This window comes from Solanum tuberosum, unplaced genomic scaffold (assembly GCF_000226075.1).
Source record: "Solanum tuberosum cultivar DM 1-3 516 R44 unplaced genomic scaffold, SolTub_3.0 scf00008, whole genome shotgun sequence".
In the NCBI taxonomy this organism is placed as follows: Eukaryota; Viridiplantae; Streptophyta; class Magnoliopsida; order Solanales; family Solanaceae; genus Solanum; species Solanum tuberosum.
The window spans coordinates 2,493,211-2,520,333 of record NW_006238934.1 but is presented as its reverse complement, the minus strand read 5'-3'; the positions used below and the strand labels follow the sequence as shown (position 1 = coordinate 2,520,333).

Here is a 27,123-nt window from a genome sequence, read left to right as displayed (position 1 = left end):
AATTGCTGTCAAATTGCAGGGACTACATGATGTATGTCAAGCTAAAAAGAGACCTACTTTACAAAACTTAATCAGTGTACCTCTCAGCTAAAGCAGCCTTTGATATATTAACATTTGTTTCATCTAAACATGTTCAGACAACTCTCTACTATAATTAGTGCTTTGACTCGAAAAATCTGAATTAATATCTTGACTAGGAAATGCCATCCTCTGAAACAATCTTATCTGTGCAGATTGCTCAGCAGAGTTATATATTGCACTTTCACCAACTTTCATCCCGTTTGTCAAATCAGACATTAGCATACTATCAAAAGCTCTCATGATCAGCAAAAGCATAGGCATGACGAGAATGTAATTGTTCTTCTGTTAAAGAAAACTTGAGGTCGTTTGGGGATTAGTTTTCAAGTAAAGTAAATGAATTTACATGTCCCATCCCTGGTCTCTTTGCAGCTGAGTGACACACACAAGTTGCAGCGATCTCAATCATTTGAAACATCTCACTGTCAATGTAATTATTCCCAAGGCGAGGATCTGTCAACTGATCAAATTCCTCTTTTTCAAGTGCATTACCAAGCAAAGGTCGAGCCTGGAAGCAATCAAATTAAAGTGCAGTTAGTGGATCCTGCTCGACAAATGAGAAGGGATATAAGCTCTCTATTGCTACTGTTATGGAAGCAATCAAATCAAAGATCAGTTAGTGGATCCTCCGACTAGGGAAAAGGGACGGATTTTTGGTGTGTTAATATGGGTGTTTTAATTAGGATTCCGTTTAGAGGAAATTGGGTGGGTATTGGGTTATGGGGCGGATAGTTGGGTTATGGGTTAAAAAAAGAGTCAAACGGGTAGTTCAATATGATTAAGACACGTGTAACAAATTAGGGGTCCGTTAGTGAGAGGGGTATATGTGTACCTATAATTGGACAGCAGGGGCTTATGTGGACGCAAAGTATAACGGAGGGCATATACGTACCATTTATTAAAGTTCGAGGGTAAATTCGTCCCTTTACCCTTTTAATAATGATTGATAGTAGGGTTATATTAGTCAAATTGCACTTTATATTAAATTTTTCTTAAAGGTTGTGCATGATCTTATCATGACAAACAATAGTGGACAGAGGGAGTATTGTTAAATCGTCCCTTTACCCTTTTAATAATGATTGATAGTAGGGTTATATTAGTCAAATTGCACTTTATATTAAATTTTTCTTAAAGGTTGTGCATGATCTTATCATGACAAACAATAGTGGACAGAGGGAGTATTGTTAAACATGTCATATGAAATATAACATTAAAGAGTTACGAAGTTAGATTTTTTATTTTTTCTAAACACAGAAAAAAAAGAGTAAGACAAACAAATTGAAATAGAAAAATTACAAATATTTTCGAAGAGTAAAGATTTTTTTTGGATCATCAATTTGAAATCCATTTTTACTATTATTAAAGTTGATCAATTTTTTTTTAAAAAGAATTTAATCAAGATTTCAAAAATACTTTTTAAAAATATCAACTTTTAAAATATAATTTCTACTAGTTTACAAAATCACTTAATTTTCCCGAAAAGTTTACTTGAAAAACTCAAATTTCAATATATATTTCAAAAATTACTTCTGGCTATCTCTGTCCACTTTTAATTGTCATGATTTTCTCTTTTAGAGTTAAACTATAAAAACTTTGACTAATATTTTATGACGTATTTTTTCATCATATTGATATGCAAAAAATTGCAATTTATTGTACTTTTTGTATAGTTTTTGAAAATCTAATTATTTTTTTAAAATATCGAATTAATGTAATCTAATTTAACTTTGAAAATTAATCAAATTGACTTTCAAAAAGCGCAACATGACAATTAAAAGTGGACGGATGGAATACTCAAAAACTTGACTCAACACACTATTATACAAGAAGTTAAAATAAAATGAAAGGCCTAAACAATTTATATGTTATATTTAACCTTTTTTTATATTTCATAATCTTTTCAAGTAAATATTGCGCCTTTTATGCTAGTAACAAAAAACTTATGTAACGTCAATGAAAAAATAAAGTCAATAACTTCTACTCTTTATGCGAAGAATAAGCAACATGCGTAGCGTAACGTTAATAAGAAAGTTAATATCTCGTGAAAAACTTTTAAACTTTGAAATATGAAAAAATGATGACATTATACTTGTTATGTTTGTTTTTTTGAAAGTCAAACTACATCAACTTTGATTTATACTTAATTTTGTATTTTTTTCATCATCTTAACATGAGAAAAATTGCAACTCATAGTATTTTTCGTATAGTTTTCAAATATCTAAATTTTAAATTTAAAACATCAACTTAATCTATTTTAGTTTCAAAGATTAGTCAAATTGAATTTCACAAGTAAAATGTGATAAGTAAAAGTGAATGAAAGAAGTATATTTAAGATGTTAATAAGAATAAATTAGTCAATGAGGACGAAGACTATACGCTTAAAATACTTGCTATTTTTGGAATTAAACGTTATATATAAAATTGTTATTATATCAGTAATTTCCATGCGTATTGCCCTTCTTATCAAATTCTTTTGTTATTATCAAGAATTTGCTGGAAAATATCATTATCATCATTTATTTTTATTGGTAAACATTGAACTAATTTATTTATAAATCTTATCACAATTATCATTAATTTTGCAAATTAAACGAGCTTAATAAGTTTCAATTTTAAATTTGAGAAGCTTTTCTGTGTGTTTTTTATTTGTTTATTAAATACTTAAACTAACCACATTAAATATGTTATTTCTCATCAAATTCTAGTCGAAAACGCATGAGATTTTATGGCTAATTCATGCAAATATGTATAACTAAAATATATAACATCAAACTTAACTATTTAATAAACGAATGAGAACACACACCCAAAAAAAATTCAAATTGAAAATATTTTATTGAAACATTTCACTAAAAGATAGACGTATTCGATTATAATATAGCTTAATACAAGTGTTTAAATAAAATATTTTTAAAAAATTTAACGATAAACTTAACTTTATTGTAGAAACAAACAAATATATTGATCCATTTTTCAAACCTGAACATTCGTTATTTCCTAGGTAGAGAATCTTTTTATTTTCCCGTTGTCGCTTTCTTTTTTTCTTTTTCTTTTTGGTTAATTAGATTCACCTACAAAATTTATTAAATTAATAAGACAATGTCTTATATATTTTAACACTATGCATTCTCACTTTAATTTGTTGATTATTAAAATTAAATAGGTAAGCTAGTAATGAATAAATTTTATCATAAGCATAGGAAAATATGTTCATTCGTATATATATGAATATAAACTTTTGATTAGAAGGCGTTTGAACATGAATTAAATGATATTCGAAAAAAAATAGTATTTGATGTCTAAGTTAAAAAATGATATCTAGAATTGATGTTTTATTATCTGAACACAAATACTATTGAAATTTTGCCGATGTAAATTTAGGAAAACTTGAAAATTCCTAAACATCTATTTTAAAAAATTATGGTCCACGGAATGACATAAGGATAAGTTTAAACTAGTTTCAATACGTTAGACACAATTTTAACCTTTTTTTTATGTTTTTATTGTTATTCTGACACATTAATCTTTTCAGTCATACTGTATTAAAAAAATGACGTCTTGTCTTATAAGACGAGTTAAAAGTAGATGGAAATTTCTAATAATTTACATATTTTATTTCATAATCTTTTCAAGATAAATATTCACGTTTTTTTTGTGAATGACAAGAACATGTATTGCGTTAATTAAAAAAACTATATCTCGTACTTTTTAGAACAAGAAACAGATTTATCGTCACTAAAATGTTCTTATATATTGTGAAAACTCTTAACCTCCGAAAAAGACAATAATATTATTTTTCATACGACTTCTTTGAAAGCTCACACAATTCGTATAAGTAAAACTAATTTTTACTTGAATATTGTCATTGGTATGTATAAGGTCGAAGACAAATTCTTTTTCCCCCAAATTTATGTGAAGCTTGGTATATTGGAACATTATTACCTATCACATTTCCATCAATCTAACTTTTGAAGTACTAGTTAATTTTGTTTTTTCTTATTTCTTATATAATATATACACTTTAATTTTTTTTAATTTATCAAATTACTGAATTCTAAAATAATAATCTGTAAATATTCAATGAACGATTAAAATAAATATAGAGTTTAAACTAAAATCACTGAGTTTAGTTGAATTTATAATCAACATTCTCTCTTTGTCCTTAAAATTAATTTATAAGACTTATCATGATTTCAATTTTGCATAGGAGCGAATTTTATATATCAATAAGAATTATGACGAAATAAATCTAATTCTCCCATCCTTTGGTAAAGTTTTAGATACCAGCCTTAAATACGAAAAAAATTATATTAAATAACACTTTCTTCTTATATGTGTCTTATGTAACACAAACTTAAATTAATTAAAATCTTAATATATATATTCAAACATCATATGAAAAAATAAATGCTTGGGAAAAGTCAATAGTGGACCATTGGTAGGACTAAGGAGTATAGGCAACCGATTGTCTAGGTAATTTTGATAGCCATTAATAGTAATATTTTATTGGTGCAACTTTTATTTTATTTTTCCAAATTTCAGTTGAAAAAACATCACAATCATTGTTGTTGTTATTGTTGTTCTAACTGTCGCATTAACTTTTTGGTACTATCGTAATCGAAAAGCGATATCTTGTCTTATAGTCTGTTTGATCAATCTTTTAAAGTCAATTATTTTTAAAAATGATTTAATTAAAAAAAATAATGTAAAATAAAAAAATAAATTGTATTGACTAATTAATTTGAAATTTGATTTTAATAATATTAGAACATTATGTGCTTAAATCTTTTTTACAGGCTTCTAATTTTGCTAGCGTGATAATTGTCCAAATCATTTGACGCTTCTTTTTATTGAGCAATCCTCAATTTTCACTTCATATCGAGAAACTTCAAAAATTACTTTTACTATTATAAAAAGATTTTTTCTTAAAACTTAGCTAAACAATTTAATGATTAAAAGAAATATACATTTTAAACAGAAACTATCACTCTTAGCTTGTTGAAACTTGATCATACACACTATTATCATACTACAAGCTAAAGTGGTACAAGATTCTGGACAATTTATATGTTATCTCACTTTTTTTAATTTCATAATCTTTTTTAAGATGAAATTCCTCCTGCTTTTTATGCAAATGACAAAAAGTGCATGTAACGTCAATTAAAAAATTATACTTTTTATGCGAAGAACAAATAGCACACGTAACATTGATAAGAGTGTTATTATTTCGTAAATGATGATACTAGACAATAATATTTTTCATTTCTCACCTTGCAAAACACTTTAATTTAAAAATATATTTTCCACACAATTTCTTTGAGAAAAACTTACTATGAAAAATCGAATTCACACAAATAGTTTATATAACTTTTAAAAAAAATAATAATACGACTTTTCCAAGTACTCTAAAACTTGCTAATTTTTGGAGTTGAGCATAGTATATAAAATTGCTATCATAATTAGCAATTTCCTTTCGTATTGCCCTTCTTATTAAATTTCTTTTGTTCTTATCAAGAACAAGAACTATTGGAAAGTACAATTATCTTCATTTATTATTTTTGGTTAACTAATTTATAAAACTTATTACAAATATTATGAATTGAGCATATTAACAATAATAATAACATATTCATTGAAAGCCCATAAACTGAAGTCAGGGAAGGGATAGAGTGTACGCAGGTGTTATTACTACCTCGGGAAGATAGAGAGATTTTTTTCAAAAGGCCTTCACCATTTGTGTAAAATACTGGTATCAATTATTACTTTTTAAACGGATGTGTAAAATTGGAAAGAACAAGTAGAAATGGTCGGAGGGAGTAGTTGGCCCATTTTTATACCAAAGCCTCGTTAATTTCGGAGTAAAAAATCTTAAATATAAATGCCTTCTTGATTTGGGAAGGACTTCTGGATCACCACTAAAGAAAGATTTGTTGATACGTATCACTGATAAAGAGAAAAACTTATGATCTTATGACTACATTGTGGATGCCTTCTAAAATTTATGGTCCTCTCTAATTTTGGATGAGACAAAAGAGTTATGTAGTACCCCTATTTATAATTGTAGAGTACAGATAATTCACTAATATATGAGCTGTTTTGCTTGATTTTAAATAATACGTGTAAGTCATCAAATCTATTACAAATTATCTGATTCTTAAATCATATTTGATTAGCTAAAATATGTCATTTTAGACATTTAATGACTTTAGTTAATCTCATATTGACTAAACTTATTGCATCATTTACGCACATGACATAATCTTAACGATCTTTATTTTGACTTGGCGTGCCATGTTATTTAACACATTGTGGACCTTGAGCTAATATAGTGGGCCCATTAAATGAAATAGCCCAATAAAATAATATGTATGGATAAACGAGTAAAAATAAATTTTTAACTATTTTTTATTACTCATTTCACTAATCTCTATATTTTTTTAAAATAAATAAATAATAATTTTACATGTCCAGGTCTTTAGTGCTGTTGCGTCACTGTCGGTACTACCGCTTTTCGGGTTTGAATTTGTCCGTTTCATTTTATTTGGTCATATACTATTAAATATAAATATTCTATTTTAATTATTCATTTTAGCTTTAAAAGAGTAAAAAAAAAATTTCAATCTATCCTTAGTAATGAATAATCATATAAAATAGTAATAGTAGTAAAATCTAGAGTTACAAAACATCGTTACAAAAATTAGCTTAGTACTCCCTCTAATCTATTTCAAGTAAATTATTGGTATTTTTGTGTAAATCAAAATAAGTGGCCTATTCAAAGTTCAATTTTTTTTTTCATGAGGTTCTGTATTACTTTACAGTTTCTCGGAGACTAATTTGAAAATAATAATAGTGAAAAATAGCGTCTATTTTATGTCCTCAAATATATTTCTAAAAGGAATATGTTATACCTCAATAATTCACTTTATATTGACTAAGAAGAATAAAGTATTATTAGAAATTTTTATTAAAAAAACACGTCAAAGTTAATAAAGATCAAGTAATATAACACGAGGAGAGTGTATATATTGGAGTAAAATTTTAAGTAAAAATTTGAAAGATCTGATAAATACGAGGAGAGTTGACAAGAAAGAACAGTATATGTCTTGTCTAAGGCCCTATACATTGGAATTATTCTGCCACAACTTCCAAGCTACCTCTGAACAAACATTGCATCAACCACTTTTAATTTTGTTCCAACCCCCCCACGCCCAATCCAAACCATCTTGTCCGTCGGACTCATATTACTCGGCTCATATTGATCTGATATAGTTTTTTTTTTTTAACTAAAGATATATTTTATTAATGATACTCTAATTCAGAATTTTAAATTTGATTAGTATTATTGTGTATAATTATTTAATAATATTAAGGACACCATGATTAAAAAAAACAATATATTTTTAATATAAGGGTTAGAGCAAAATAATCCTAAAATTTGTGGTCCTAGTAAATATGAGGGCAATTTTATTACTCAGTGACATTTATATGGAATTTGAACTATTCAACAAAAGTGTATTTTCAAAGCAATAGGTTTTGTTAAGAGAACAAAAAATCAGAATCATCTTAATGTTTTTCCTTTCTTTTAATTCAGCATTGTTCAATTATTATCGGTTCGAGTAATATTAGGTTATAGCAAGACAATAGAGATTAGATAACTTCTATTTGAGGAAGATTCGAACTAATCCTCCTCTCTCAAATAGTCAAAATGTATGTCAGGTTTTTATCGAATTTCATTGATCATCACCTTTTAAAACAAAATTTTTATATTCTGCTATGATTACACATTTTTTGAGTCAAAGGTCTAATGAGAAACAATATCTCTACCTCCACAAAAGTAGGAGTAACAACCACGTAAATCTTTCCCTCCACAAAATCTAGATATTTAAAAACTATACAAAAAGTACTATAAATTGCAATATTTTGCATATCAATATGATGAAAAAATACACTATAAAATATTAGTCAAAATTTTTATCGTTTGACTCTATGAAAGTAAACTATAATAATTAAAAATTGGAGTTAATATCTCATATGGTCACTCAACTTTGAATTGTTCACTTAGAAAGTCACTCAACTTTGAGTTGTTCTCTTAGAAAGTCATTCAACTTTGAGTTGTTCTCTTAGAAAGTCATTCAACTTTGAGTTGTTCTCTTAGAAAGTCATTCAACTTTGAGTTGTTCTCTTAGAAAGTCATTCAACTTTGAGTTGTTCTCTTAGAAAGTCATTCAACTTTGAGTTGTTCTCTTAGAAAGTCATTCAACTTTGAGTTGTTCTCTTAGAAAGTCATTCAACTTTGAGTTGTTCTCTTAGAAAGTCATTCAACTTTGAGTTGTTCTCTTAGAAAGTCATTCAACTTTGAGTTGTTCTCTTAGAAAGTCATTCAACTTTGAGTTGTTCTCTTAGAAAGTCATTCAACTTTGAGTTGTTCTCTTAGAAAGTCATTCAACTTTGAGTTGTTCTCTTAGAAAGTCATTCAACTTTGAGTTGTTCTCTTAGAAAGTCATTCAACTTTGAGTTGTTCTCTTAGAAAGTCATTCAACTTTGTTTTATAACTCAAAAGTCACTCAACTATTGATGTTTCACTTAGAAAGTCACCTAATCAATTTAAATATTTTTTTTCATAAAATTTTATTGGAATTTAATTTTTATGTTAAACTACCTTTTCAAAGAAATAATAAGATATTTATTTTAATTATTTTGTTAATCCAAATTATTTACTTATAATTTTTTTGGAAAACATACCGTAGCAATTGACCCAAAAAAAACTTTTTCCGTTTTATCAATTATATAACTGGAATTAAATATGTTAAAAAATTATCCGAAAAAGAAGAAGAAGTTGGAATTGATAAGAAGTACAATAAAAAATAAAGACGCAGCACAGTACCATTTTTTTTATAAAAAAAAATAGGTAAAAAGAAAAATTATACTTCAAAAAAATAATTAAAATAAGCATCTTATTATTATTTTTTTAAAATAGTTTTTTTTTTTTATATATTACAAAATTTAATGAAAAAATTAATTTGAATTAATTGGGTGACTTTTTAAGTAAAATATCAATAGTTATGTGATTTTTTAAGTGAACAATTAATAGTTGAGTGACTTTTGAATTATAAACAAAATTAAATAAATTCTGAAATGAACAACTCAAAATTAAATGACTTTTTAAATAAACTATTGAAAGTAGAGTGACCATATGAAATAGTAAAAATCACCTCATATACACATTTAAGAGTCAATATTACAAGTTTAAACCTACTTTTTCACTATGAAATATTAGCTGAAGTACTATGTTTGGAAAAGTCAATATTGGGCCATCCGTTTGAGTATAGGCACCGGTTCTCTAGGTGATATTATGTTAGTGATTCATTTCTTCGAAAATATTCAATTGAAAATAATAATGTAATCATTATTGTTGCTACTGTAATTTTAATTGGATGCCATCAATCTTCTTCGTCAACCAAAAAGTGATATCTTGTCGTATGTTGTAAGACGGCATAATACATAAATATATTATTTAATTTGATTTCAAATATTTATATTTTATAATTTTTGTATATGTAATTATTTATTTAAATTTATATAAAATTAAATCTATTTATGATTTATTTGATAGTTTGAAGTGTTGTGCAATGACTTTCAAAAAATAATATTTAATGTTTTAATTCTTTTTGAATATCTTAGGATCTAATGGGATTCGAACCTTTTTGTAAAGGTATATGTTATCCTTATATAGGTATGAGTTATGATTTAAGATAGGATAGCATCTAAAAATTCAAATAAAACTTAACTTGTCTTATGGAGGCCCACAAATTACACTGTATATAAAAGTCTCGAAGGCAATACATGTCAATCTTGTGAATAAACTTCTCAAATATTTTAGTGGATAGATTTACCATATTTTCTCTTGAGCAAACTTGTTGAACATTTATTTCACCATTGAAGATCTCGAATGTAAAGAACTTTAGCAAAATTTATTCTCTCCTTTAATGTATACTTCTTTTAGTTGATTTATTCAATGTCTTGGAAAATCTCTATTCAATTATTGATTTCAATCAAATACATTGTGACCCGCTTCATGAATGAAAATGATTTTTGTTTGACTTTAAGAAGTAGCAATTATAGTCTATTTTGTTGATGGACATGATATAGGTTTAACTCTATATATAAATAAATAGTCTATTTAAAATTTAATTTTACATAAATCAAACAAATATCGTATATTTGCGTAACCAATTAATGATGAAATGAAGTCTTTTGAACAAAATAAACATATGTCGATTATTCCTCGGAGATATTTTAGTATATAGTTAATGTTAGACTTTGTTAGTTGTTATCTTTATTTGTTATTAAAAACATGTTTTAAGATACCATTATCTTTATTTGTTATTTATGCTAACGGTAGAATTAGTTAGAGGCAAGGTTAAAATTTGAACTAAACTTATTCGATTCAATTCATCCCCACACTTTCCCCTTCGTCCCCTGGAATTAATTTGCTAAACTTATTACGATTTCAATTTGCTTAGAAGCGGATCTTATGCATCAATAAAGATTTTGGTGAGATGAATAAAATAATTTCACCTAAATTAAAAAATGCGCTCTTTTTAAATATACAATTTTTTTAATTAATTGATGTCCTAATGCTTGGAAATAGCCAATGTGGGTCACTGAGAGTACAGGCAACCGATTCTTCAAGTAGTTTGTCAACTATTGATAGTATATAATTGGTTCATTTCTTTAAAATAAAAACAATTTTTTGTTGAAAACTATGTGACAATTATTATTATTGTTATTGTTATTCTAACTGTCGCATCAACTTTTTGGTCAGACTATAACCAAAAAGTTATATCTTGTCTCATAGTCTGTTTGATTAATCTTTCAAAATTAATGTATCTTAATCTGATTTAAAATATAATTTAAGAAAGTAAAAAAAAAATTCTAAATTTGGCGATCTTAAAGTAAAGATATATATAATTTATCAAAATATATTTTTATCTTGTATTCCCTCCGTCCACTATTGTTTGTCAGGTATACTAAAGATAGATGTGCAAAATTAATTGTCAATTTAAACAATCAAGAAACAATTAGTCACTTTTTTTCAAATTCTACCCTTAATAATTACATAACTATTAGTTTCAAAAAGTAGTCATTTTAAAGTTACAAGACTACTTTAATGTGAAAAAAGTTGTTTTTACAGTTTTCAAAAAGTACAAACCATTTTAATAAGGGAAAAAGGGACAAATTTACCCCTGAACTTTAATAAATGGTACGTATATGCCCTCCGTTATACTTTGCGTCCACATAAGCCCTACCGTCCAATTATAGGTACACATATACCCCTCTCACTAACGGACCCCTAATTTCTTACACGTGTCTTAATCCTATTGAACTACCCGTTTGATCATTTTTTTTAACCCATAACCCAACTATTCACCCCATAACCCAATACCCACCCAATTTCCTCTAAAAGTAATCCTAATTAAAACACCCAAATTAACACACCAAAATCTGTCCCTTATCTGTCCGCGAAGGAACTGGAGGACTTGTACATTTCATCAAGACTTGCATTGTGGACTTTTTGAACAAGAAAGGAAATGAATGAACTCTTGATTAGTTGTACCAGTTAGTTACAGAAAAAATTGTTGTCAAATTGCAGAGACTACATGTTGTATGTCAAGCTAAAAAGAGACCTACTTTACAAAACTTAATCAGTGTACCTCTCATCTAAAGCAGCCTTTGATATATTAACAGATGTTTCATCTAAACATGTTCAGACAACTCTCTACTATAATTGGTGCTTTGACTCGAAAAATCTGAATTAATATCTTGACTAGGAAATGCCATCCTCCGAAACAATCTTATCTGTGCAGATTGCTCAGTAGAGTTATATATTGCACTTTCACCAACTTTCATCCCGTCTGTCAAATCAGACCTTAGCATACTATCAAAAGCTCTCATGATCTGCAAAAGCATAGGCATGACGAGAATGTAATTGCTCTTCTGTTAAAGAAAACTTGAGGTCGTTTGGGGATTAGTTTTCAAGTAAAGTAAATGAATTTAACTGTCACATCCCTGGTCTCTTTGCAGCTGAGTGACACACACAAGCTGCAGCGATCTCAATCATTCGAAACATCTCACTGTCAATGTAATTATTCCCAAGGCGAGGGATCTGTCAACTGATCAAATTCCTCTTTTTCAAGTGCATTACCAAGCAAAGGTCGAGCCTGGAAGCAATCAAATTAAAGTGCAGTTAGTGGATCCTGCTCGACAAAATAAGAAGGGATATAAGCTCTCTAATTGCTACTGTTATGGAAGCAATCAAATCAAAGAGCAGTTAGTGGATCCTCCGATTAGGGAAAAGGGATGGGATTTTGGTGTGTTAATATGGGTGTTTTAATTAGGATTCCGTTTAGAGGAAATTGGGTGGGTATTGGGTTATGGGGCGGATAGTTGGGTTATGGGTTAAAAAAAAGGTTCAAACGGGTAGTTCAATATGATTAAGACACGTGTAACAAATTAGGGGTCCGTTAGTGAGAGGGGTATATGTGTACCTATAATTGGACGGCAGGGGTTTATGTGGACGCAAAGTATAACGGAGGGCATATACATACCATTTATTAAAGTTCGAGGGTAAATCCGTCCCTTTTCCCTTTTAATAATGATTGATAGTAGGGTTATATTAGTCAAATTGCACCTTATATTAAATTTTTCTTAAAGATTGTGCTTGATCTTACCATGACAAACAATAGTGGACAGAGGGAGTATTGTTAAACATGTCGTGTGAAATATAACATTAAAGAGTTACGAAGTTAGATTTTTTAATTTTTCTAAACACACAAAAAAAAATAAGACAAACAAATTGAAATAGAAAAATTACCAATATTTTCGAAGAGTAAAGATTTTTTTTTGGATCATCAATTTGAAATCCATTTTTACTATTATTAAAGTTGATCAATTTTTTTTTTTTAAAAAAGAATTTAATCAAGATTTCAAAAATACTTTTTAAAAAAATCAACTGTTAAAATATAATTTCTACTAGTTTTCAAAATCACTTAATTTTCCCAAAAAGTTTACTTGAAAAACTCAAATTTCAATATATATTTCAAAAATTACTTCTGGCTATCTCTGTCCACTTTTAATTTTCATGATTTTCTTTTTTAGAGTTAAACTATAAGAACTTTGATTAATATTTTATGACGTATTATTTCATCATATTGATATGCAAAAAATTGCAATTTATAGTACTTTTTGTATAGTTTTTGAATATCTAATTATTTTTTTAAAATATCGAATTAATGTAATCTAATTTAACTTTGAAAATTAATCAAATTGAGTTTCAAAAAGCGCAACCTGACAATTAAAAGTGGACGGATGGAATACTCAAAAACTTGACTCAACACACTATTATACAAGAAGTTAAAATAAAATGAAAGGCCTAAACAATTTATATGTTATATTTAACCTTTTTTTATATTTCATAATCTTTTCAAGTAAATATTGCGCCTTTTATGCTAGTAACAAAAAACTTATGTAACGTCAATGAAAAAATAAAGTCAATAACTTCTACTCTTTATGCGAAGAATAAGCAACATGCGTAGCGTAACGTTAATAAGAAAGTTAATATCTCGTGAAAAACTTTTAAACTTTGAAATATGAAAAAATGATGACATTTGTTTTTTTGAAAGTCAAACTACATGAACTTTGATTTATACTTAATTTTGTATTTTTTTCATCATCTTAACATGAGAAAAATTGCAACTCATAGTATTTTTCGTATAGTTTTCAAATATCTAAATTTTAAATTTAAAACATCAACTTAATCTATTTTAGTTTCAAAGATTAGTCAAATTGAATTTCACAAGTAAAATGTGATAAGTAAAAGTGAATGAAAGAAGTATATTTATTTAAGATGTTAATAAGAATAAATTAGTCAATGAGGACGAAGACTATACGCTTAAAATACTTGCTATTTTTGGAATTAAACGTTATATATAAAATTGTTATTATATCAGTAATTTCCATGCGTATTGCCCTTCTTATCAAATTCTTTTGTTATTATCAAGAATTTGCTGGAAAATATCATTATCATCATTTATTTTTATTGGTAAACATTGAACTAATTTAATTATAAATCTTATCACAATTATCATTAATTTTGCAAATTAAACGAACTTAATAAGTTTCAATTTTAAATTTGAGAAGCTTTTCTATGTGTTTTTTTATTTGTTTATTAAATACTTAAACATACCACATTAAATATGTTATTTCTTATCAAATTCTAGTCGAAAACGCATGAGAGTTTATGGCTTATTCAGACAAATATGTATAACTAAAATATATAACATCAAACTTAACTATTTAATAAATGAATGAAAACACACGCCAAAAAAAAAATTTCAAATTGAAAATATTTTATTGAAACATTTCACTAAAAGATAGACGTATTCGATTATAATATAGCTTAATACAAGTGTTTAAATAAAATATTTTTAAAAAATTTAACGATAAACTCAACTTTATCGTAGAAACAATCAAATATATTGATCCATTTTTCAAACCTGAACATTCGTTATTTCCTAGGTAGAGAATCTTTTATTTTCCCGTTGTCGCTTTCTTTTTTTCCTTTTTTTTTTGGTTAATTATATTCACCTACAAAATTTATTAAATTAATAAGACAATGTCTTATATATTTTAACACTATGCATTCTCACTTTAATTTGTTGATTATTAAAATTAAATAGGTAAGCTAGTAATGAATAAATTTTATCATAAGCATAGGAAAATATGTTCATTCGTATATATATGAATATAAACTTTTGATTAGAAGGTGTTTGAACATGAATTAAATGATATTCGGAAAAAAAATAGTATTTGATGTCTAAGTTAAAAAATGATATCTAGAATTGACATTTTATTATCTGAACACAAATACTATTGAAATTTTGCCGATGTAAATTTAGGAAAACTTGAAAATTCCTAAACATCTATTTTCAAAAATTATGGTCCACGGAATGACATAAGGATAAGTTTAAACTAGTTTCAATACGTTAGAGACAATTTTAACCTTTTTTTTTTTTATGTTTTTATTGTTATTTTGACACATTAATCTTTTCAGTCATACTGTAATAAAAAAATGATGTCTTGTCTTATAAGACGAGTTAAAAGTAGATGGAAATTTCTAATAATTTACATATTTTATTTCATAATCTTTTCAAGATAAATATTCACGTTTTTTTTTGTGAATGACAAGAACATGTATTGCGTTAATTAAAAAAACTATATCTCATACTTTTTAGAACAAGAAACAGATTTATCGTCACTAAAATGTTCTTATATATTTAGGAAAATGCATAAGTACCCCCCCAGCCTATGCCCGAAAATTGTGAAAACTCTTAACCTCCGAAAAAAACAACAATATTGTTTTCATACGACTTCTTTGAAAGCTCACACAATTCGTATAAGTAAAACTAATTTTTACTTGAATATTGTCATTGGTATGTATAAGGTCGAAGACAAATTCTTTTTCCCCCAAATTTATGTGAAGCTTGGTATATTGGAACATTATTACCTATCACATTTCCATCAATCTAACTTTTGAAGTACTAGTTAATTTTGTTTTTTCTTATTTCTTATATAATATATACACTTTAATTTTTTTTAATTTATCAAATTACTGAATTCTAAAATAATAATCTGTAAATATTCAATGAACGATTAAAATAAATATAGAGTTTAAACTAAAATTACTGAGTTCAGTTAAATTTATAATCAACATTCTCTCTTTGTCCTTAAAATTAATTTATAAGACTTGTCATGATTTTAATTTTGCATAGGAGCGAATTTTATATATCAATAAGAATTATGACGAAATAAATCTAATTCTCCCATCCTTTGGTAAAGTTTTAGATTCCAGCCTTAAATACAAAAAAAAATTATGTTAAATAACACTTTCTTCTTATATGTGTCTTATGTAACACAAACTTAAATTAATAAAAATCTTAATATATATTCAAATATCATATGAAAAAATAAATGCTTGGGAAAAGTCAATAGTGGACCATTGGTAGGACTAAGGAGTATAGGCAACCGATTGTCTAGGTAATTTTGATAGCCATTAATAGTAATATTTTATTGGTGCAACTTTTATTTTATTTTTCCAAATTTCAGTTGAAAAAGACAACACAATCATTGTTGTTGTTATTGTTGTTCTAACTGTCGCATTAACTTTTTGGTACTATCGTAAGCGAAAAGCGATATTTTGTCTTATAGTCTGTTTGATCAATCTTTTAAAATTAATTATTTTTAAAAATAATTTAATTAAAAAAAATAATGTAAAATAAAATAAAAATTTGTATTGACTAATTAATTTGAAATTTGATTTTAATAATATTAGAACATTATGTGCTTAAATCTTTTTTACAGGCTTCTAATTTTGCTAGCGTGATAATTGTCCAAATCATTTGACGCTTCTTTTTATTGAGCAATCCTCAATTTTCACTTCATATCGAGAAACTTCAAAAATTACTTTTACTATTATAAAAAGATTTTTTCTTAAAACTTAGCTAAACAATTTAATGATTAAAAGAAATATACATTTTAAAGAGAAACTATCACTCTTAGCATGTTGAAACTTGATCATACACGCTATTATCATACTATAAGCTAAAGTGGGACAAGATTCTGGACAATTTATATGTTATCTCACTTTTTTAATTTTATAATTTTTTAAGATGAAATTCCTTCTGCTTTTTATGCAAATGACAAAAAGTGCATGTAACGTCAATTAAAAAATTATACTTTTTATGCGAAGAACAAATAGCACACGTAACATTGATAAGAGTGTTATTATTTCGTAAATGATGATACTAGACAATAATATTTTTCATTTCTCACCTTGCAAAACACTTTAATTTAAAAATATATTTTCCACACAACTTCTTTGAGAAAAACTTAATATGAAAAATCGAATTCACACAAATAATATATGTAACTTTAAAAAAAAATAACAATACGACTTTTCCAAGTACTCTAAAACTTGCTAATTTTGGAGTTGAGCATAGTATATAAAATTGCTATCATAATTAGCAATTTCCTTTCGTATTGCCCTTCTTATTAAATTTCTTTTGTTCTTATCAAGAACAAGAACTATTGGAAAGAACAATTATCTTCATTTATTATTTTTGGTTAACTAATTAATAAAATTTATTACAAATATTATGAATTGCGCATATTAACAACAATAATAACATATTCATTGAAATCCCATAAAATGGAATCAGGGAAGGGATAGAGTATATGCAGGTGTTACTACTACCTCGAGAAGGTAGAGAGATTATTTCCGAAAGGCCCTCACCATTTTCTAAAAGCTAAGCATATATATAAATTTAGTATAAATATTGTGGTAAAATATTGGTATCAATTATTACTTTTTAAACGGATGTGTAAAATTGGAAAGAACAAGTAGAAATGGTCGGAGGGAGTAGTTGGCCCATTTTTATACCAAAGCCTCGTTAATTTCGGAGTAAAAAATCTTAAATATAAATGCCTTCTTGATTTGGGAAGGACTTCTGGATCACCACTAAAGAAAGATTTGTTGATACGTATCACTGATAAAGAGAAAAACTTATGATCTTATGACTACATTGTGAATGCCTTCTAAAATTTATGGTCCTCCTCTCTAATTTTGGATGAGACAAAAGAGTTATGTAGTACCCCTATTTATAATTGTAGAGTATAGATGATTCAGTAATATATGAGCTGTTTTGCTTGATTTTAAATAATACGTGTAAGTCATCAAATCTATTACAAATTATCTGATTATTAAATCATATTTGATTAGTTAAAATATGTCATTTTAGACATTTAATGACTTTAGTTAATCTCATATTGACTAAACTTATTGCATCATTTACGCACATGGCATAATCTTAACAATCTTTATTTTGACTTGGCGTGCTATGTTATTTAACGAAACACATTGTGGACCTTGAGCTAATGTAGTGGGCCCATTAAATGAAATAGCCCAATAAAATTGGACTTACTTCAAATTCATGTCTTGAACTTTTACTAATTTCAATTTAGGCTTGATATTTTCGGAATTAAAATATGATTTTATTTTCATGAAAGTCACATGCTTACAATATTTTTAACTTTGTTTTAAAAAATAATATGTATGGATAAACGAGTAAAAATAACTTTTTAACTATTTTTTATTACTCATTTCACTAATCTCTATATTTTTTTTAAAAAATAAATAATAATTTTACATGTCCAGATCTTCAGTGCTGTTGCGTCACTATCAGTACTACCTCTTTGAATTTGTCCGTTTCATTTTATTTGGTCATATATTAAATATAAATATTCTATTTTAATTATTCATTTTAGCTTTAAAAGAGTAAACATTTTTTCCCAATCTTTCCTTAGTAATGAATAATCATATAAAATAGTAATAGCTTAGTACTCCCTCTAATCTATTTCAAGTAAATTATTGGTATTTTTGTGTAAATCAAAATAAGTGGCCTATTCAAAGTTCAATTTTGTTTTTTCATATTTATCCTTCATGAGGTTCTATATTACTTTACATTTTCTCGGAGACTAATTTAAAAAAAAAAAAAAAAGAAGTGAAAAATAGCATCTATTTTATGTCCTCAAATATATTTCTAAAAGGAATATGTTATACCTCAATAATTCACTTAATATTGACTAAAAAGAATAAAGTATTATTAGAAATTTTTATTAAAAAAACATGTCAAAGTTAATCAAGATCAAGTAATATAACACGAGGAGAGTGTATATATTGGAGTAAAATTTTAAGTAAAAATTTGAAAGATTTGATAAATACGAGGAGAGTTGACAAGAAAGAACAGTAAATGTCTTGTCTAAGGCCCTATACATTGGAATTATTCTGCCACAACTTCCAAGCTACCTCTGAACAAACATTGCATCAACCACTTTTAATTCTGTTCCAACCCCCCCCCCCCTGCCCGCCCAACCCAAACCATCTTGTCCGTCGGATTCATATTACTCGGCTCATATTGATCTGATATAGTATTTTTTTTTTAACTAAAGATATATTTTATTAAGGGAAAAGGCTCAAATATTTCCATCGAACTTTCAGAAAAAGCTCATTTATGCCATCCGTTAAAAGTTTGGCTCATTTATGCCATTACCGTTTAAGAAAAGGCTCATTCATGCTATTATTTTTTAACGGTGGTTTTGCAAAACCATTTTTTACACGTGACCAATTATAATTCGGCCACGTCATTATTTTTTTTTCAGAATTTTGAATTTTTATTATAAAAAAAATAATGTGTAAAAAATGGTTTTGAAAAAAATGTTTGTTCAGAATTCTGATTTTTTATTATAAAAAAAATAATGACGTGGCCGAATTATAATTGGTCACGTGTAAAAAATGGTTTTGCAAAACCACCGTTAAAAAATAATAGCATGAATGAGCCTTTTCTTAAACGACAAACATTGCATCAACCACTTTTAATTTTGTTCCAACCCCCCCACGCCCAATCCAAACCATCTTGTCCGTCGGACTCATATTACTCGGCTCATATTGATCTGATATAGTTTTTTTTTTTTAACTAAAGATATATTTTATTAATGATACTCTAATTCAGAATTTTAAATTTGATTAGTATTATTGTGTATAATTATTTAATAATATTAAGGACACCATGATTAAAAAAAAACAATATATTTTTAATATAAGGGTTGAGCAAAATAATCCTAAAATTTGTGGTCCTAGTAAATATGAGGGCAATTTTATTACGCAGTGACATTTATATGGAATTATGAACTATTCAACAAAAGTGTATTTTCAAAGCAATAGGTTTTGTTAAGAGAACAAAAAATCAGAATCATCTTTATGTTTTTCCTTTCTTTTAATTCAGCATTGTTCAATTATTATCGGTTCGAGTAATATTAAGTTATAGCAAGACAATAGAGATTAGATAACTTCTATTTGAGGAAGATTCGAACTAATCCTCCTCTCTCAAATAGTCAAAATGTATGTCAGGTCTTTATCGAATTTCATTGATCATCACCTTTTAAAACAATTTTTTTATATTCTGCTTTGATTACACGTTTTTTGCGTCAAAGGTCTAATGAGAAACAATATCTCTACCTCCACAAAAGTAGGAGTAACAACCACGTAAATCTTTCCCTCCACAATTTCTTTCTAAAACAAGCCAAAATTCCTTCGTGACATGAGAAATACATTATTTCTAGAGTCTGATCTTATCCCGAAAACCTTTTTTCCATGCCTTGCGACTCTCGAGTGCTTGTGAATTTAAGATTAAAATAGAGTTGTTAGTTGAGACGTCAATTCTTTTACCTAAGTTATGATTCTAGTGATGATGCTGACAAATGAGAAAAGAACAATTCTCCACTAATTTGATTTTATTTACACAGAGTTTCATTTTATTTTTTAAATTTTTAACAAAAGAATATTCATATTGGGCCAAAATGCTTAGACTAAGATTTGGGCAGGGGCCGCGCGAATCTTTCACAAATTATGACGTAGGCTCGACCACTTGGGCCGACCTTAGGCTAGAACCCTTTAAAGTGCAATAAAAGTCACCAGCCTAAGCCACAAGTCTTATTGATCACCCATTGATCTCGTCCAGGTAAATATGTTTCTCAAAAGCCTAGTAGTGTTCATATTTTCCGTTGTATTTACGATGTGGTACGGAATCGTTAATTATAGTTCTATTTTATTATTAATCTTCGGTCCAAAAGAAATATACAACGCATTTACAGATACTATTAACAAGTAATTAAGTTTTCATAGTTTGTATTTCAGATCATAATTATTTTAGATATTGTTCATTTCCCAAGTTACTCACTCGAGAATGATTTTGGCGGATGTAATTCAGCTCGAACAAAGTGAGAGTGTCTTTTAGCTTCCTCATGGCTATGTGAAACTTAGCTTACTTTAACAACCATGCGATGATTCAAGTTCGTGGTTTCGGGGATAAATTAGAGGTGTTTAATCAGCAGATTGCTGCTTATATATATATTGGACGAGTCAAAATGGATCACATCATTAGTTGAAAGATGTGAGAAATTGTATCTTGCTATTTTGTTGCCTATTTTCGTACAATCTCACATCGAATAACTCTCTTTTGAGCCAAGGGTTCATCGGGAATGGTCTCTCTACCTCACTAAAGTAGGGATAAGATCTTTGTATATCTTACCATCCTCAGACCCCACCAGTGGAATTGCCGTGGAAATGTTATTGTTCTAGTCAAGTAATTGTCCATTACCCAACCCCATTCCAACATAAACAAAGAGTTAGTTAGCTATATGTACCCATTTGAAAATGCTTATGTGATGAAATTGTTTTAATGATGCATCTAGTTTTTTTAGCACAGGTTTCTTTTCCTCTCAACTGCAAATCATGCCGTTAGGTGCAAAGGATGTTATCTATTCCAAGGTTTTTCTCTCACCATTACTTCAAAATGGCTAGAAAATTACCAAGGTCAAACATTCATGATTTCAGCTTCCATGTCATGAAGCCACAAGCCTATATTCACACCAATGCATTATATTACATCGGAATCACACAACACGAAAGAGAAGATGCAGTGATCATTTCGACTACATGATAAAGATGGCTACATAAATGAAATGAAATGAAAGGAACTGCAAAAGGAGTTTATACTGCAGTCTAGCAATTGCTACATAAAAATCCTGCTCTCTTCAGCAAATTTGTTTCAACAGAAACCTCCAAACCACTGAAAGTAAACACGATTAAATACTGAAATGAAACTCAACCCAACAAGTCACCGACCAGTACAGTTATACACAGCACTATTGTCTTTGAGGATATAAACCTGTAATGCCTAACAAATGGTAAAACTCCAAAACGGAAAGAAGAACTTCATAGGTTCATGGACTTGGTTCCTTCACTTCTCGTCATCCCTAGCATGTTAAAAGTCCCATGGACTCGTCTGCAGCAGAGAAAACCTGTATACAAGACCATTGTAAGCTGCTATGTAAAGGTAGGCACGACCACTGCAAAGCAGGAACCTTTTAACCTGCAAAACCTTGGAATAGATAACATCAATCTTACAAGAATGACAAACTCTATGAATTATCCTAGAAAGAGAGAAGCCCCTAGACTGTAGACAACTAACAAATCTAAGGTGGGCAGAAATCTTGGAAGGGCTATGTTTTTAACTCCCAATCACTTTAATCAAATGTTCCATTTTCAGGAAGAATGAACCAGGGAGAGAAAAAAAATCATTTGACCAGAGGCCCTAAAGTTAAAAAGATGTTCTATCAATTAACAGGTGCTACATTACTGTTGGCTGGGTTCCCTATATAAGAAATAAATAGTTGTCAATAGGAGACAGGAAAAAGGACATTGGAAAAATTAACAAGAAAAATTGAGCACTGCAAGCTTCACTGTGCAAGCAACGGATGCATCAGAGTCGGGAAAAATGGCAGTGTTCCTAAGTAGGCCTCACTATGATCCCTGTTAAACAAAGTCCTGTACTTTAAAAATTTGGTAAAAAGAAGACAAAAGATGGGTAATGCTTTTTTCAAAATCATAGGACAGTGGACCTGTACTCCACCCTGCACAGTGGAAAATGGACAGTGAGCTATACTTCTGCAATGTGCCACTAAGATTGAAAGACATTCAGGTGAAACCATAAGTATGATGGAAGTACCACTAACCAGAGTAACAATACTATAGCAGCCTTCACTTCCATTTTCTACCTACTGCTGCTTCGGGTAATCATCATCAAACTGTTCTCCATAGTGATCACCACCATCATTCCTGCCATTATCAGCATCAAAATTATCATATTTAGCAGAATCTGCCTCTTCTTTCTCCCTATTCCATTGATCAATCTTTGCCCTCCTCTCAGCACTGCCTTCCCTGTCTTCCCTACGTGTCCCACCACCATGATTCCTCCCAGAACCTGTCTCTTCCTTTTCTCTGTTCCATTGATCAATCTTTGCTCTTCTCTCCTCACTTCCTTCCCTATTTGGACTTCTATTTCTCCTACCCCCAGGACTTCTGCTCTGTCCGCTCCTTCGTCCAGGACTTCTGCTTCTAGGCCTCCTACCTCTATCATGGTAGCGATCACCACCTCCTCCACCTCCTCTTCTACCAAAACCACGGCCTCCCTGTGGGCGCGGTTCTTCATAATTGCGATTACCACGCGGACTTCGGCTTCTACTATGGCTGCGCCTTCGCCTACTACTCTTCCCAAATAATTGCCGCCTCAACTCCCTTCAACAAAAAAAAACACAAATGCATCAGCCACCAAATACCAAGATTAGCAAGGTCAAAAGCACAGAGTTTTGGGGATGTCTGTGTGACAGGAGAGGAAAAGGAGGGATGGGGAGATGAAAACCTGCTTATCTTTTTCAGATGCATGAAGTTGCAATAGCCGCCTCGGTTACATACATTTTCCTCATACTGCCTACACGTGGCTTCCCGAAAATCAGTCACTGGGGAGAAGTCAACAATGATTGGACGTCCTAAAATTTTCAAATTTCATGATTGTCAGCCATAGAGAATGAGTTAAGGCACAAAAGAGAAACAAAAGTATATAACAAAAAAAGGATTTGATTTGTTCCTATCCATTATAAATAATAGCATCCGCTTTGAAATAAACTAAGCTCCTTGCAAAATAAAATACTCCATAGTCCAAAACCTAAATTTCCTTCAACCTCATTTGGGATATATATGATCTAAAAACTGAAATAATGTAGGCATAAACACACTGACACGTGTAAAACAACTGACAAGTGCAACCATCAGCATAATACTGTACATAATCTCCAGAAATTGAAGGAGATGAGGGAGCAACAGCTTGAAAGATATCTGTCTAGTAGAGACACACTACGGGTCAATTGCGCCGTACTTGAGATAAATATAACCAAAAATCACTTATATTTGTATAAGATACACACTGAGTTCCTTGGGTTATTTCTATAGAACCAACAAAGTTGACCAGAAAACCCATACCAAAACTAACTGCTAACACAATCAAAACTAAAAATAAACGTCATTCAACCAAAATGAGTGAACTAACCTGCATAAAATCTTCCTGTAAGATTCTGAAGAGCACTTGCAGCATGATCTTCCTCTCTGAACTGGACATAAACATTACCAACCTGCGGAAAGAGGCACAATATCACTCAGGTCAGATGAGATCAAATCACTATGGCAAAGCTCATATCAGAGAAGTGGACATACCATGTGGTCAGCTAAATTGTCACAGATGTTAAGGTTTTCAATCTCTCCATACTTGCTAAGCTCTTCAAACAAATCTTCATAGAAGTCCTGCATGTTCAATGGTGATCACACATATTTCATACCCACGAAATCAGAGGAAACACAGGATAATAAATCAACCTACTTTTACTAGGACAGGATCCCTATTAGAAACTTACAACAACAACAACAACAACAATGAACCGAGTGTAATCCCACAAGTGGAGTCTAGTGAAGGTAGGATGTAAGCAGACCTAAACAAATTACCTATACATAAAACAAACCTCAGATTTCCTCAAAGATGACACCACAGCCAGAAAACAGAAGCTAAAAACGAGGACTACAGTCTTTTGAATAAAAATTGACACGAATTCCATTAAAACATGCAATTACATCACAGCACCAAAACCCCATCAGCACACAAACGTAAGAAAAGAGCTTAACGTTTTCAACAACACACTGTTTTGCTTTTTCATTGTTTTAAGTTCTTACAGCAGATGGAAACAGAAAATGCTACGGTCTGTATACGAGCTCTCAAAACCAAGTTCAACAACAACAGTATTCCCGGTGAAATCCCACAAGTGGGGTTTGGGGAGGGTAGAGTGTACGCAAGACCTTACCCCTACCTCGTGGAGGTCTCAACACCAAGTTCACTTTTAACAAATCCGTAAAACCCATTCAATGACAATGCTAAACTTGTGCATACTACACAACATGCAACACAGTTATGAGTTAACTTTCTTTAGTTTCACAAAAACGTTGCTCCCAACCTCCCAGTGGACAATAGAACAGCACCTAGCAAAATTAGCCAATAATCAAAAACAAAATTTCTTCATGATAACTAGTTTGAAACTTCAACTTTTCTTTGTTTATTAGTGTTTGAAGTTCTATTCCAGTAACCAAAGACTCTGATAATCATGTAGTAACCCAACAGATAATAGCACTTCTTTAGACAGTCAATCCATAAAAACAAAAATAAACAAGTATTCACCCAATCCATATATACATACAGAAGCAGAAGGAACACTGTATCGTTCACGCACAAGTATATGTTTTATGTAATGATAGCAGTGTCTGAGCTAGCTTTGGGGCTTCCAACCTACTGATATCACACATACACAAGTATATGTTTTTTTTAATGATAGCAGTGCCTGAGCTAGCTTTTGTGCTTCCAACTTACTCATCCACAACCATAGGCAACAGATAAAAGCAATTCGGCTTGCACAATCTAGCAATTCCATCATTCTAAAATTTTAAATTAAATAACAATTGAATGATTTCTAATCGTAACTAAATCTTCAATTTCTTCGTATCTGAGTTAGTTTTTGTGCTTCCACCTTCCTACTCACGCTCAGAAACCATAAATTAAAAATCCTGGCTTCGCCATAGATAGATCCATATAAACACATACATATACACACATATATATATATATATATATCGAAGTGGCGCTGGATCTGGCGAGGGTCAAGGGGCTGGCCTTGAGGGTCAACACCAGGGGTGATCATATCAGGACGCTGGTACATGTTAGACAGAACTAAGGTCGGACTGATGCTAGGCTTTGTGTGAAGCCTGGAACAGCGGTCACCATGCCGACACGCACCGATCTTAAAGTAGAAAGGGCAATTCACCCTGTCTTTCTCTGTACCAAATATAGAAGCCAAATGCTCCGCCATGATTCTCTTGCTTTGTTCTTCTTCTTCTTCTCCAGCACCGCCCCGATTTCAATTTATTGTGAAAACTAGGGTTTCTGATTTCGGCTGAAGAGGGGTTTTCTAATGTGGATTTTTGGGATGCAATGGTAAAATTGTAATTATCGCTAAAAGTTTGACAAATAATTTTTTCCCTTTAGTTTTTTTTTTCCTCCTTATATTCTCGAGGTTTGACCAAAAAAAAAAGGAGGGGCAAATAATAAGTACCTTTTGAAGCGTTACATAGTATATAAATATATTTATTTTCATAGATAATTTAATTTTTTATAAAATAAAAAATGAAGTCAAACATACTCGTGATCTTTTATTGGGATGTAGTTTGGGTTTCTCATGGTTATGATTAAAAAATCAAACTGAATCGCTATCTGAACAAATCAATTAAAAAAATCGATATTTGGTTCGGTTTGATTTTAAAGTTTGAAAACCGATATTATTTGGTTTGATTTTAGTTTCACTAAAAAAAATCTGCAAATATAACCAAAACGAATCGATAAATTATATATAAATTTTTTAGAATTGTTATATATTATTCATAAATAAATTATATATATTTTATTAAATTTTAATTAACTTAAGTCTTTTAAATTTATCATTTTCTCAAATTCAACCCTTAAATTTTAGCCCAACTATTACAACCCTAAGTCAAAATTAATTACTTTAATCTTTACCTACCGTACATCACATAAGATAGTCACACTTTCTCTTAATTGAATCACTTTATTCGTGTAATAATAACTCTAGTATTACTTCATTGAATCCACAATGGCTATCTTGTGGATTGTTCATGAACTAGGTGTGTGTGTCTATCGAGATTCATATGTCCTCAAAATATTTATTACTTTCAACCGAAAGAACCAAAAAGACCGAACCAACTCGACATTTATTTTTTTTGTTTGGTTTGGTTTGGTTTTAGAAATTTAACAACCGACTAAATTGGTTTGGTTTTGATTTTAGCCGATAACCTATCCAAATCGAACCATGAACACCCTAGATGTAGTAATATTAAATACTTTAGAAAAAAATGTCAGATTTGTTCTTAAAATTTTAAGAAATTGTTATGATTTATCTTTCGTTAGTAGTTGAGTCGGAGCT

The 27,123-nt window shown here is 29.4% G+C and overlaps 1 protein-coding gene across 5 annotated transcripts; it reads right to left on the bottom strand.

The window, feature by feature from the left end:
* Positions 1–21,657: 21,657 nt before the first annotated feature.
* On the bottom strand, positions 21,658–26,136 carry LOC102596690 (splicing factor U2af small subunit B-like). Of its 5 annotated transcripts, none has more exons than XM_015309766.1 (6): positions 25,761–26,136; positions 24,302–24,390; positions 24,138–24,219; positions 23,454–23,580; positions 22,768–23,329; positions 21,658–22,053 (listed from the first exon to the last, which is right to left on the bottom strand). In XM_015309766.1, exons 1-5 carry the CDS (start codon positions 25,993–25,995, stop codon positions 22,810–22,812), a joined length of 1,053 nt encoding a protein of 350 aa, XP_015165252.1. In that variant the 5' UTR covers positions 25,996–26,136; the 3' UTR covers positions 21,658–22,053; positions 22,768–22,809. The 5 variants fall into 5 exon arrangements, with proteins under 5 accessions (XP_015165252.1, XP_015165247.1, XP_015165254.1 ...); XM_015309761.1 differs by having other exon boundaries at positions 21,721–22,665; XM_015309768.1 differs by having other exon boundaries at positions 21,721–22,133.
* Between the last annotated feature and the right edge of the window lie 987 nt (positions 26,137–27,123).